The sequence below is a fragment of the Anomaloglossus baeobatrachus genome, chromosome 2 (assembly GCF_048569485.1).
Source record: "Anomaloglossus baeobatrachus isolate aAnoBae1 chromosome 2, aAnoBae1.hap1, whole genome shotgun sequence".
In the NCBI taxonomy this organism is placed as follows: Eukaryota; Metazoa; Chordata; class Amphibia; order Anura; family Aromobatidae; genus Anomaloglossus; species Anomaloglossus baeobatrachus.
In genome coordinates, this window is record NC_134354.1 from 402,661,127 (window position 1) to 402,674,587 (window position 13,461).

A 13,461-nucleotide genomic window follows, 5' to 3' on the forward strand; every position below is an offset into this window, starting at 1 on the left:
CAATTGACTAGGTTCGTGCAACAAAACGCTCAATTCTAGAGAATGATACGATGTGTTTGCGATCAACGGTTTTGCGTTCAATCCTGATCGCATGTAGCTGTCACACGCAGATACCTCACAAACGATGCCGGATGTGCGTCACTTACAACTTGACCCCAACGACGGATTGTGAGATATATTGAAGCGTGTGTAGCGGGCTTAAGACTAGTACATTTTCAGATTCAAATAAAGAACGTGAATACAAAATATTGCATTTTATCAATTGCAGAACATCAATGGTCATATATGTGGCAAAATGTCCATGCAACCTACAGTATGTAGGTATGACTACAAGAGAACTTCGGGTTCGCATACAGGAACACATTAGAGATATAAGGGCAGCAGAGAAGGTTCCAGCAGACCAGGTTTTTGCGATTTCAAAACTCAAACCCCTTGCTCGACACTTTAGGGACTTCCATTTAGGACAGTCACATTTATTAAGATTCAGTGGGATAGATCGGATGTATCCAGGGAACAGGAGAGGAGATCTTTTCAAAAAACTCAGTCAGTTAGAATGTAGGTGGATTACACTTCTGAAGTGCATGAAACCAAGGGGTCTTAATGATCAGTGGGGTTTCTCAAGCTTTTTATGAAAATGCTCTGTCCATCCACATTCATATTTGTTTGAAGGTTTGTCTCTCTGGGTCTCGCTGCTTTCGCCATCTCTTAATTGTGGTATTTCATTGATATGGTCTTTTTCGATTCCACCTCCATAGATCTTTTCATTTTTTGAGGTTGGTAGGCTTGTGGGTTTTGCATATTGTGAGGTGGTCCGGAAAAGCAATTCTGATATTATGTGTTTTTGATGGTTACCACATATATTATATAGGTGGTTCTAACAGGCTGTTGATCTTATGCGGTGTTCAAATAAAAAGTTGTGTATATACATCTATCATCATACACATGGTTATGGACTTTTATATGTGGTCATCGCTATTTCTGATTTCTGATTGTTGAGATGATGTGGACATTTGACGCTACTAATGATGTAATTTTAAATACGAGTCCAAGTATTATATTTGCATACGCACGATCATGATCTGTATACTTGTCTGGCCACTTTGTAATACCAACTATTGGAGTAGGGGAAATATGTGATGGATGTACCAACAACAAATATCATCTTGGTTATTACGGGTTTATCTCCCCTCCTCCTGGTATGTTTGGCTGCGATTTGCCTGGCATACCTCTACTAAGATGGCGGCGGTCGACACTGTGCGGCGTGACGCGCATGCGCGGGCCGCGATCCGTGCGTGGATGTCTTGCTTGCGTCATCAACGGCGACCTTGTCGCCCTTGGTGGACGTAGGCGGATGTCCGGGCACGGAGTTGCGGCTCTGCGCATGCGCGGATCGCGCCGCCCGATAATCATGGTGTCTTCCGGATTTTCATTAAACACAGCTGCCATACAGGTATTTAAGATGCCCACGAGCCTACCCACCTCACTCCCTGACGAAGCGGTTGCGAAACGATCGTTGGAGTGTTTGGTGAGGGTGGGCTATTAACTCTTTCTGGCTTTGGTTGAGCTTTGGTATTTATACCATATACTGAATGAAACTGATGCTGTTAGATGATTGTTTATAACATTATAGCTATGGTGTTGGCTCTGCACTTTTATTCTAGCGCAGTTTTGCTGTTGTTGGATAGTGACTCTTTAATTCTCTACCTATTTTGGGGATCCCAATAGAGGACAACAATGCTATACTCTATATAAGGTAGTGGCTCCTCCATTCTGCCACTGTTGCAGGTTACACTAAGGGGTACTATCTGCCATTACTTTATGAATAATTTATTGATATCTATGCATTGTATGTGACCTCAGATATGAAGATACACACACAAACAAACTTGTGTCATTTCTTGCTGTAGTGAATTTGTATATATATTATGAGATTAATACTGCATATACTAAATACTGACGTATATATATTGCCAGTTATGACGTGTATCTCAATTCATCTGAATAATTGTCTAATTTGACTCTATCATGTATGTAAACACCATTATATGAAGTTGATGATGATTTGATGGTATAACAGCATTAGGATTTTGGTTCCCTTGGCCATTTACTTTGTGCCCTCCTCGCCACTATGTGGTCTATGTCTGTCTGTTTTTAACTATGTGTTTAGTTTTAATAATAAAATTTATATAATTTTCATAAATCATTGTTCATGGAATAATTTTGGAGTGCTCTGATAAAAAAAAGTACATCACAGGAAGTAGAGCGGCGGCCATCTTGGTAGCGGTTGGCAGTGAATGAACTCAGAGACAGTGGACTTGCAGAAGAGGAAAGAGATAATATTTGCAAGTAGAAATCTATCATCTTGACCAGAGCTGGGACAGAGCGGAGCAGACCGTGACTGTATCCGGATCCTTACCAGATGGAAGAAGATTGCTAAAAGGAAGCTATCGAAGTTGATAGGATGTTGTCAAGGAGACCAGCCACAGTTACAAACAGTACTGCTCATCTGCTGGAGAGGCCTCTCAGCTGACTGCGTACTTCAGACATATTGTCCAGAGCAGATCCGGGTCAGTAAGATAAGTAAGGCCCACTGCGCCATCGCAGTGGATAACCGTGCACGCACCTCACATCAGTTTGGCGCCAAAATATTTGAGACTGAGGTAGAGCCTGTAGATAGTTTAGGTAGGCATAACCTTGTCAGGCTACAGTTACTGCACAATCACTGTTTGGGACCATTGTTTCCACGACTACATCATCTAATTCTTTGCCATTGAGGCTTTGATGGGGGCGGAAGTGCCTGCGTATATGCCGTGATGACGGGGCTCTGTCTCTCTCGGCTAAGGAAAACTAAAAGAACGCAACACGTTATTTCACAGGAATCCGTTGCCTTTATTATCACACTATTTACAACGCATCCGTCACATAACGCAAGTGTGAAAGTAGCCTAATACTACAAGGATGAGCACCTTACTACAGGGCACACAGATGGGCACAATACTACAAGATGTTGGCTAAGATTACTATATGATGCAGCTAATTATGAAACAATATTACAAGAAGGTGACAAAATGTAAAACAAAATTCAAAATAAAGCATGACTTTTTTTGCCATTAAAACTGCTTTATTTATATATATATATATATACATACATACATATATATTATATATATATATATATATATATATATATATATATAAACTTAAACAAAAAAGTGCACATTTGTTATAATAAACAAGCAAAAAATGTTCAAAAAAGTGATCCAAAGGTGTATAGAAAAAAAACAAAACATGGATTCATTAAAAATGTCACTTTGTCCTGCAAAGAATGTGGCCCCCCTCAATTTTTTTCTTCTATGTGCGGCCCATACACCCAGCTGAGTTTGAGACCCCTGCTTTACAGCATCCGTCACACAATACAGCGTCCATAGCCCCCTCATACAGTACCAGAGCCCCTCACGCAGTCATAATGCCCCCTCATACACTACAGTGCTCATCGCCCCTTGACTCAGTAAGGAGCCCCTTCACGTAGTACAGAGACCCTCTCGCAGTCACAGCACCCCTCATACTTTACAGCGCCTAGCACATGGTACAGTATCTACCACCGCCATACAGTATGGTGCCCCCTCACGCAGCCATAGCGCCCATCACACCCTACAGCGCCTATCACACGGTACAGTACCGCCATACAGTACGGTGCCCCTTCACAGTCACAGCGCCCCTCACACCTTACCGTGCCTATCACAGGTTACAGTACCGCCATACATTACGGTACCCGCTCTCATAGTCACAGCGCCCATCACACGGTACAGTATCTATCACTGCCATACAGTACGGTACCCCCTCACACAGCCATAGTGCCCATCACACCCTACAGCGCCTATCACAAGGTACAGTACCACCATACAGTACGGTGCCCCCTCACACAGTCACAGCGCCCATCACAGCTTACAGCGCCTATCACAAGGTACAGTACCGCCATACAGTACGGTGCCCCCTCTCAGTCACAGTGCCCATCACACCTTACAGTGCCTATCACACGGTACAGTATCTATTGCCGCCATACAGTACAGTGCCCCCTCTCAGTCACAGCGCCCCTCACACCCTACAGCGCCTATCACATGGTACAGTATCCATCACTGCCATACAGTACGGTGCAGCCATAGCGCCTATCACATAGTACAGTACCGCCATACAGTACAGTGCCCCCTCACACAGCCACAGTGCCCCCTCACACAATAAGGCAGCACCTAACATAGTACAGACCCCCCTCACACAGCCACAGCGCCCATCTCACAGTATTGTGCCCAACGCCCCCATACAGTACAGTGCTCCTCTCAGGCAACACAGTATCCCCCCCATAGCCACAAAGACCCACACACAGCCCCTACGCCCCCTCATGCAGTACAATGCCACTCAGACCCTACAGCGCCCCTCACACAGCACAGTATCCATTACCCCCCCTCACGCCGTACGGAGCCTCCTCACAGAGCCATAGCGCCCCCCTCACGTAGTACAGCGCCACTAACACAGTAAAGTGCTCATCGGTAGCCCCTCATGCAGCCACAGAGCCCCCTTACACCAAACAGGGCAGCCACAGTACAGTGTTCATCGGCCAGCCACAGAGCCCCTTGCAAAAGTACGGTACCACCTCACGCAGTACAGAGCCCCTTACGCAGCCACAGCCCCCACTCACACAGTATGCCCCCCCACTCACGCAATACGCGCAAGGAGGATGGAGGCGCGCGCACCCCGCACATGCGCACAGATAATCTCCGGCAGGAGCGCGCACGCAGAGAGGCACCGTTGTTTTTGAGGCCGGTATAACAGAGCCTGGTAGAGGTGCCCTGTCATAGAGTGGGCCAGAAGGGTACAGCGTCCTCTGTGCTGAAAAGTCACCGCTACCTCACCATGGCCTCCGTGGAGTTCTCCGGTGATGGAGCCGAGGACTGCGGGACCCCCGAGAACGCCGAGGGCCGGAGATGTGGTCGGAGGAAGCGATCCAAGGTGAGAGATGGCGGAGCAGTGGCCCAGTGCTGGCATGGACTTGTGCCCACTAGCCGTCCTGGGCCTTGTGGTAGCATCCGCTGTGCCATCCATGTGCAGCTCTATCACGACACATGCACTCAGTCCGGAGGATGTCCCTCTATTACCACCACTCACAAGTCATTCCCTACAGATTGCTGCAAGATTGGGAAATAAGTCCACCCCTGCCCCTGTGTCACACTGCCCTGTGCCCTATTGGGCCATTAGCACGTGAATTGTGGAAGCCAGTCTTCACCACCAGTCAGTTGGCGTTCGATGTGCCAAGTTAGGCTAGGTTCACATTTCCGTCAATTTGTATCAGTCACAATCCGCTGCTCTGGTAAACAACGGAATCTGTTTGGCGAATTCTGTGGTTCCCATAGACTTGTATGAGCGGCGGATTGTGACTGATGACGCTGCATTGTATCCTCCGCCCAACTGATCAGTCGTGGAACGACTGACCGTCGGGCGGCAGGAACGCAGCTTGGAACGTTTTTTGAGCAGTGCAATCTGTAGGATTTCTCTGCGCATGCTCTCTAGCTCCCTGCACACGTAACCAGGGTACACATTGGGTTACTAAGCAAAGTGCTTTGCTTAGTTACCCGATATTTACCCTGGCTACGTGTGCAGGGAGCCTGACACTTCCCTGCTCGGCTCCGCCCCCTCCCGCACTTTGCATGTACACACACACACACACACCCCTCTCCCCAGCCATGTAGTCCCCGGCACTGACGTCCTCAGCGCCATGGCCCCGCTCGGCTCCACACACACTCCCGCACTCCACCCCCCGCACACATTCTCGGCGGCCGAGCGTTTGGCTGATCACCCGGCGGCCGGCTGCTGTGAGCGATCGGCTGATCAACCGGCGGCCGGCTGCTGTGAGCGATCGGCTGATCAACCGGCGGCCGGCTGCTGTGAGCGATCGGCTGATCACCCGGCGGCCGGCTGCTGTGAGCGATCGGCTGATCACCCGGCGGCCGGCTGCTGTGAGCGATCGGCTGATCACCCGGCGGCTGGCTGCTGTGAGCGATCGGCTGTTCATCTGTTCGCTCTCAAAAGCCGGCCGGCTAATGTGAACGATCAGCTGATCACTTTCTCTTTTACAATGGAGTCCGACAATGAATTCTGTTCTTTGTCATCCGTTGTACAACGCATGTGACTGATGCAAAACAACGGAAATGTGAGCCTAGCCTTAGGCTCAGGTTTAGGCCATCCTGGATCCAATATTTTGCTCACCGCTGGAACAGCACAGGAGGTGAATATAGAATATAGATGTGTGTGTGTGTGTGTGTGTGTGGATAGATAGATAGAATATAGGTGGATAACCCCCTTGCAAAGGGAACCATGTCACCAGACTTGGTGACTATAAGCTGCGGCCACCACCGGGCTCTTATATACAGCATTCTAACATCCTGTATATAAGAGTCCAGGCCGCTGTGTAGATCATAAAAATCACTTTATAATACTCACCTAGGAGGTCGATCAGATGGGTTGCGCCATTCTTTGGACCGGCGCATCCTCTTTCAGCCATTTTGGTCTTCCTTCTTCTGAAGCCGGCGTCACCCTCGCCGGCATTAAAGTCCCGTGCAGGCACACTTTGATCAAAGGACCTCAATGCCGGCCTGTGTTGTGTATGATGTAGGACGCATCATGCACCCCAGCTTCAGAAGATGGAGGACCAAGATGGCCGAAAAAGGAGGTGCCGACACCGAAGAACGGCGCCACCCATTTGACCAGTCTGCGACCTCCTAGGTGAGTATTTTTAAAGTGTCTTTTACATTCTACACAGCATCCTGGGCTCTTCTATATAGCATGGTAGTATGCTGTATATAAGAGCCCACTGGCGGTGGCCGCAGCTTATAGGCCCGAAATCTGCTGACAGGTTCCCTTTAAGTAGTAAAAAAAAAAAGTCTCCATTTTCACAGCTTTGAACAAATGTTAAATTTAAAGAGGAGCCAAATTTATTAAATATTGTATAACGTTTAGATACATTTAGTGCAAATAATGGCAAAGCAGCTACAATAATATTTATTCACTTATATAGTGCTATTGATTTCATATATATATATTTATTTATATATTTTTTTTATTCCATAAAAGGCTCTGTTTTGTATGTGGTGGCATCAGCTGTGACACCTGGTGTTCTTCTGTATGATTAGTCATAAATAGATGTGAACACACCCTAATCTAGCAGGTATTTAGGTTAAGTGCGTAGGTGAAATTGTTTCTTACACTTTTTGGCCACCTTCAGCGAGTGCAAAGAAACACTTGGGAAGTAAGAACTCATTTTAAGGCCTGCGCCACACATCCGTGCCTCCGGCACGTGTTTGTCATTTTTTACACGTACCGGCGGCACGGAGACACTTTAACCAATGCTACCCTATTGTAGCAGGCACACACACGTAAAACCACACGGAACGTGTGTCCGTGTGCGTTTGTACGTGTGTGCGTTTTTGAAAGCGCTGACATGTCAGTGTTTTCTCCCGCAGCACGGGTGTCACACGGCCCGCACCCGCACCACACGGGTGTAGTGTGGATGCGGTCCCGTGTGACACGCGCCGGAGAAAACACACATGTCATTGAAAAAAAAACAAAACATTAACTCACCTTCTCCAGCCCTCCTGTCTCTGCCGCTGCTGCCTCTTGCTGCCGACCGCCGCTCATTAATCTCATTGAATATTCACTTCACTGCCTGGCAGCAGCAGCAGCGGGGAGACGGGAGGGCTGGAGACCGAGGATCAGCACCACGGACAGCAGCGCGGACATCAGGAAGGACCAGGTGAGTATAATAATTACCGATTCTACGTGTGCTATCGCGGATAGCACACGTAGAACACACGTGTCACGCACGTACCAGAGACACGTACTTACCTGCACGCAACACGCAGGGGAAATACGTGTCTCTCGGCACGTGCGTGAATTTCACGTGAGTGTGGCAGAGGCCTAAGGCTGTGTCCACAATCAGTGTTTGCAGTGTTTTGGATTCAGGGTGTTTCACTGCGTCCAAAACGCTGTGTTGTACAGTAAAAGCACAATGGATGGGATTTATAGAAATCTTCTGCCCACTGTGCTTGTTTCTTCTACAGTATAAACTGACCTGCGGTGCCGCTTTCTGAGCAGCAGCATGTCAATTGTTTGCTGTGGAGTTGCAAGTGTTCTCTGTAGGTAAAACAGAGAGAGAGACCACAGCGCACTGAACCCTGATCGTGGGCCGAGCAGCTACGGATCCTGCGTTCCACTACGGAGGAGACTTGCGACCCCGCAGAGCAGGATCTGCTGCGTCCAGGATGCAGTGAGCTCTGATCGTGGGCACATACCCTCAGGGTAAACTCACATAAGTGTGTGTGTGTGTATTGATAGATAGATAGAGATATATATATCTTCAAATTTTCATCCAAAAAAGTAGAACAATTTTATTTTCCACTTGTCATCCATGTGGAATGCGTTTTTGTTTTTTTTCTCGCATTGCACTTGTACGATTTATATGCTCGTGTGAGCAAACCCTAAGGGTAATGCCTGATCCTGTCGCTGTGGTGCGGCCAAAGAAAGCCTCCTCCACCCGCAGAGTCCAAATTTCCACACAATTGTGCTACAATTTGCCATCAAGGTGGGTGAAGTTTCCCCCGCATGAGGTTGGGCACATGAACTGGCCGGACGCTAATAATCTTAAAAACCTGTGAGCTGAAATCCCCTGAATCTGTTTCTTCATCTACAGCAGACACTTCTGTTCATAATTCAGAAATGGGGAAGGCGGGTGGTGTGTGTAATTGGGATGTGTGTGGGATGTAGTGTTGCATCTCTTCCCTAGTTACCACATTACTAATCTTGTGTATGTAGCTAAGGTTGCCGGTTTAACTAAACCTAGAACAGTTTGGTTTGTGAGGACAACATTACAGTCAAGTTTTCCCCTGTAACCTGGCCTTGCATAATATCTGCTGCTTTTTAAAGGGCCAGCATAGTGTATAAGCTTTTGAGAAATAATGAGAGGTTTAAAAAGTTAGATATGTTTAGCTTAGAAAAAAGACGTCTCAGAGGAGATCTCATTTATATGTATAAATACATGTGTGGTCAATATAAAGGACTGGCACATGACTTATTTCTTCCAAAGACAGTACTAAGGACCAGAGGACATACACTGCGAGTTGAAGAAAAGCGATTCTGACAGCTAAATAGGAAAGGGTTCTTTACAGTTAGAGCGGTCAGACTGTGGAGTGCCCTACCACAAGAGGTAGTAATGGCAGATACTATAACAGCTTTTAAAAAAGGGCTGGATGATTTCCTCAGTACACACAACATTGTTGGTTATAAATGACTTAGGCCGGTTTCACACATCCGGCTTTTCGCTTGTTTGCCGGATCCGGCGCTCTCTCATACAGTGACTACAGTACAGTGACAGCGCAACAAGCGCCGGTCACGTGCTGTCATGTGACCGGCGCATGTGACCCGGAAGTTACAGCGCTGTCACTGTACTGTATTGTCTGTACGGGAGAGCGCCGGATCCGGCAAACAAGCGAAAAGCCGGATGTGTGAAACCGGCCTAAGTGACCAAATGTAGAACTGGTGGAGGAAGGTTGAACTAGATGGACCTAGGTCTTTTTTCAACCTAAGTAACTATGTACGGTAACTATATATATGTATGAAATCTTATGCACATGCTCTGAATCCTACCCAAAACGTAAATGGACAATAGCAGCAGGTTTCAGCTTTGCAATGTGTCAATTTATGCTGTGGATATATGTGCAAGTTTCACCTTTTTGTTGTGTAATGAGTGAAATGTGCAGCTTCCCAAGCACCTTTAGCACAATGCTATCCCCTGTGGTATATGCCAGTGTGGGTGTCACTGTTTTTTGGGGTTTTGGTTTTTTTTGTGCCATAAAAGACACGTGTTCCACTCAATTGTCTCCAAAAATTCAGGCCTACATAAATAGGAGTACATTGCTCTTATGACTCTTTAAAAAGTTGCAATTTGTGACTTGCATGAAAACATTGGGAAAACCACAAACATTGGACACTTTAACAAACATAAAAAAATATAAAACAGGCAAACTCGTATAAAATAGACTTTAAAAAAGGCGCAAATGATACAGGCAAAAATAGATGATAAAGGCGCAAATGATACAGGCAAAAATAGATGATAAAGGCGCAAATGATACAGGCAAAAATAGATAAAGGCGCAAATGCCATCTGACCCCTTGTGTTTACTCTTACTGTAAAAATTCAATTTCCTCAGCATGTGGGGACCCTTCTTTTCGCCATTTAATACCCGCTCCCAGGAATTTGATAACTGCTGGATTGTTGGGGTCTTACAGCTGAGACTTGTGCCACACATTTGAATGGCGCGACACTTGTACATGTGCATTGCTGCTGCTTATGATGGCTGCATGTGTGCCCGCTGCTCCATTAATCAACAAATACCCTGCTCAGGCTACTTTCACACTTGCGTTGAACGGCATCCGTTGCATTGCGTTGTGTGACCGATGCAATGGATGCGTTGCATTTAGTGGCGCAACGGATCTTACAGATTTTTTTTTCTTCGTTTTACTATTGTGAACGATCAGCTGATCGCTCACAGCGGCCGTTCACCGGGTGATTAGCTGATTGCTCAGAGCAGCCAATCGCCGGGTGATCAGCTGATCGTTCGGCCGTCGAGAATGTGTGAGGGGGTGGGGGGTAGAGTGCGGGGTGGGTAGAGCCGAGCGGGGCCATGGCGCTGAGGACGTCAGTGTAGCGAGGAATGCAAGGCTGGGGACAGGGGAGTGGGAGTGTGTGCGCGCGCGTACGTCTGTACATGTGGGGTGGAGTGCGGGAGGGGGGGGAGCCGAGCGGAAAGTGTTGGGCTCCCTGCACACGTAGCCAGGGTAAATATTGGGTAACTAGGCAAAGCACTTTTCTTGGTTACCCGATATTTACCTTGGTTACCAGTGTACACTGCTTAGCGCTGGCTCCTTGCACCCGTAGCCAGGGTAAATATCGGGTAACTAGGCAAATCGCATTGCTTAGTAACCCGATGTTTACACTGGTTACGTGTGCAGGGAGCCAGAGAGAGCATGTGCAGTGAAATCCTACAGATTGCGCTGCTCAAAAAAACGCTACATGCAGTGTTCCCTCTGCCCGACGCAGTGTCAAAATGACAACGCTGTGTCGTGCAGCGGATGCAACGCAAGACCATCCGTTGCTATCCGTAGCTAATAGACGTCTATGAGGAATACAACGGTTTCCTGCAACGGTTCCTGTAATTCCTCAAGGCTGCGGATAGCAATGGAAGCCGTCCAACGCAAGTGTGAAAGTAGCCTCAGATAATCCGTGCCTGGCTCAGAGGTTACACCCCACCTTTTTAATAGTTACCTCCCGTCGTGTGAATGTGATAACTTGTTTTTATCCAGAATATCCCTGTAATTGTAAACTTAGGGATACTGGAGTATGATAACGTTTATGGGGTGCAGCATATCCTAGTGCTTTTGACAAACGTTCGGGTGATGGAACTGTAATTTCTCATGTTATGAAGTAGAGATAGGTGGAACAGTATTTCAGTCGTCGGCTGCTTTTTCTCACAAAACCGGACAGACAAGTACTTGTGCATCTAGGACATAGCAATCATCTGTCTACCGGTCAGCGCTCACTACGAAGTTCTCATCCATCCCTGTACAATGGAAACCAGCCTGATGATGCATCACCCACGTGGGGGCTGCTTAGGAACTAGTTCTTGGTATTCTGATAACTCGACTTAAAAAGAACTAAGGGCTATGCTACTGGGCATTGTAGAAGCTCTCTGCTTTCTAAGCAGCCACACGGAGAATGAACGGAGTGGAGGTCGGGCATCCAACCTGCTCTATTGTGTAATGCGCATAAAAGGGTACATGGTAACTTTTCACCGGAGAACACCCTTTAATATTCCTGAGGATCTAATACATTTTAGGGTATGTGCGCACTAGGCGTTTTTGCCGCGTTTTTAGCGGCGTTTTTTGCCGCGTTTTTGTGCTGAAAACGCAGTGACATTGCTTCCCCAGCAATGTCAATGGGTTTTCATAAGTGCTGTCCGCACACAGCGTTTTTTTTTTTAGCTGCGTTTTTGTGGTGACCACAAAAACGCAGCATGTCAATTATTTCTGCATTTTTCACTCATTGAATTCAATGAGATGTTAAAAACGCAATGAAAAACGCATATAGCCGCGTTTCTATGACTAAAAACGCAGCTATAAACGCAAGGGGTGGGTACTACAGTGACGTGTACAGGAAGAGGATTCCTTCTGTTGGTAAACACAGAAGCATGAATCCTCCCGGTACCGTCACCGCTGCGTCCACCTCCCGTCCTGTGCATGTCAGCTCCGTGCGGCGCCATGTCTGGGCTGGAGGTGGAGGCAGCGGCGAAAACCAAAGTGAACAGTAGAAAAAAAAAAGTCATATATACTCACCTGTCTGCAGGGTCCCGGTGCCATGCCCGCTCCCAGCTCCTCCCGGTACCGCCGCTCTGGCTGTGTGCAGTCTCCCCGGGGCAGGATCTTGCTTGCAGGACCTGGCGGTGGATCACCTGATGCAGTCACCTGACGCATCAGCTGATCGTAGTCTCGCCGGCTTTTTCGCGCCCGGCCGGCTATCAGCTGATCCTGCCGTCAGGGGACTTCATCAGCTGATTACCGGCAGCTCCTGCAGCGATCGGACGGGATCAGATTCCTGTCCAATCGATCGCGGCAGGAGCTGCCGGTAATCAGCACAGCACATAAGTGAGTATTATTTTTATTTTTTTGCACTGATGCATCAGCTGATTGTATAAACAGCTTTTATACAATCAGCTGATGTGTGATGGGATTCATGCACTTGATCCTGACACATCATCAGATCGCTTTGCCTTCCAGCAAACCGATCAGATGATATTGGATCCGGATTGGATGGCGCGGGACCTTGACCCAGGATTACTGCGGAGGGGGGTTCTTTATTTCAATAAAGATGGAGTCACTAATTGTGTTGTGTTTTATTTCTAATAAAAATATTTTTCTGTGTGTTGTTGTTTCCTTTTTTTTTTTTTTTTTTTATCATTACTAGAAATTCATGGTGGCCATGTCTAATATTGGCGTGACACCATGAATTTCGGGCTTAGGGCTAGCTGATAATATACAGCTAGCCCTAACTCCATTATTACCTAGCTAGCCACCCGGCTTCAGGGCAGCTGGAAGAGTTGGATACAGCGCCAGAAGATGGCGCTTCTATGAAAGCGCCATTTTCTGGGGTGGCTGCGGACTGCAATTCGCAGTGGGGGTGCCCAGAAATCTTGGGCACCCTGCACTGTGGATCCCAATCCCCAGCTGCCTAGTTGTACCCGGCTGGACTCAAAAATTAGGCGAAGCCCACGTCATTTTTTTTTTTTTTTAATTATTTCATGAAATTCATGAAATAATTAAAAAAAAAAGGGCTTCTCTATATATTTTTGGTTCCCAGCCGGGT

The 13,461-nt window shown here is 47.2% G+C and overlaps 1 protein-coding gene across 1 annotated transcript in view; it reads left to right on the forward strand.

The window, feature by feature from the left end:
• The first annotated feature begins 4,770 nt into the window (after positions 1-4,770).
• The window catches only part of MTFR1L (mitochondrial fission regulator 1 like), a 45,408-nt gene continuing 36,717 nt past the window's right edge, over positions 4,771-13,461 (forward strand). The window contains exon 1 of the mRNA XM_075336103.1: positions 4,771-5,004. Coding sequence (XP_075192218.1) covers positions 4,909-5,004 — 96 coding nt within the window. The 5' untranslated portion in view covers positions 4,771-4,908. The remainder of the gene's footprint in view (positions 5,005-13,461) is intronic.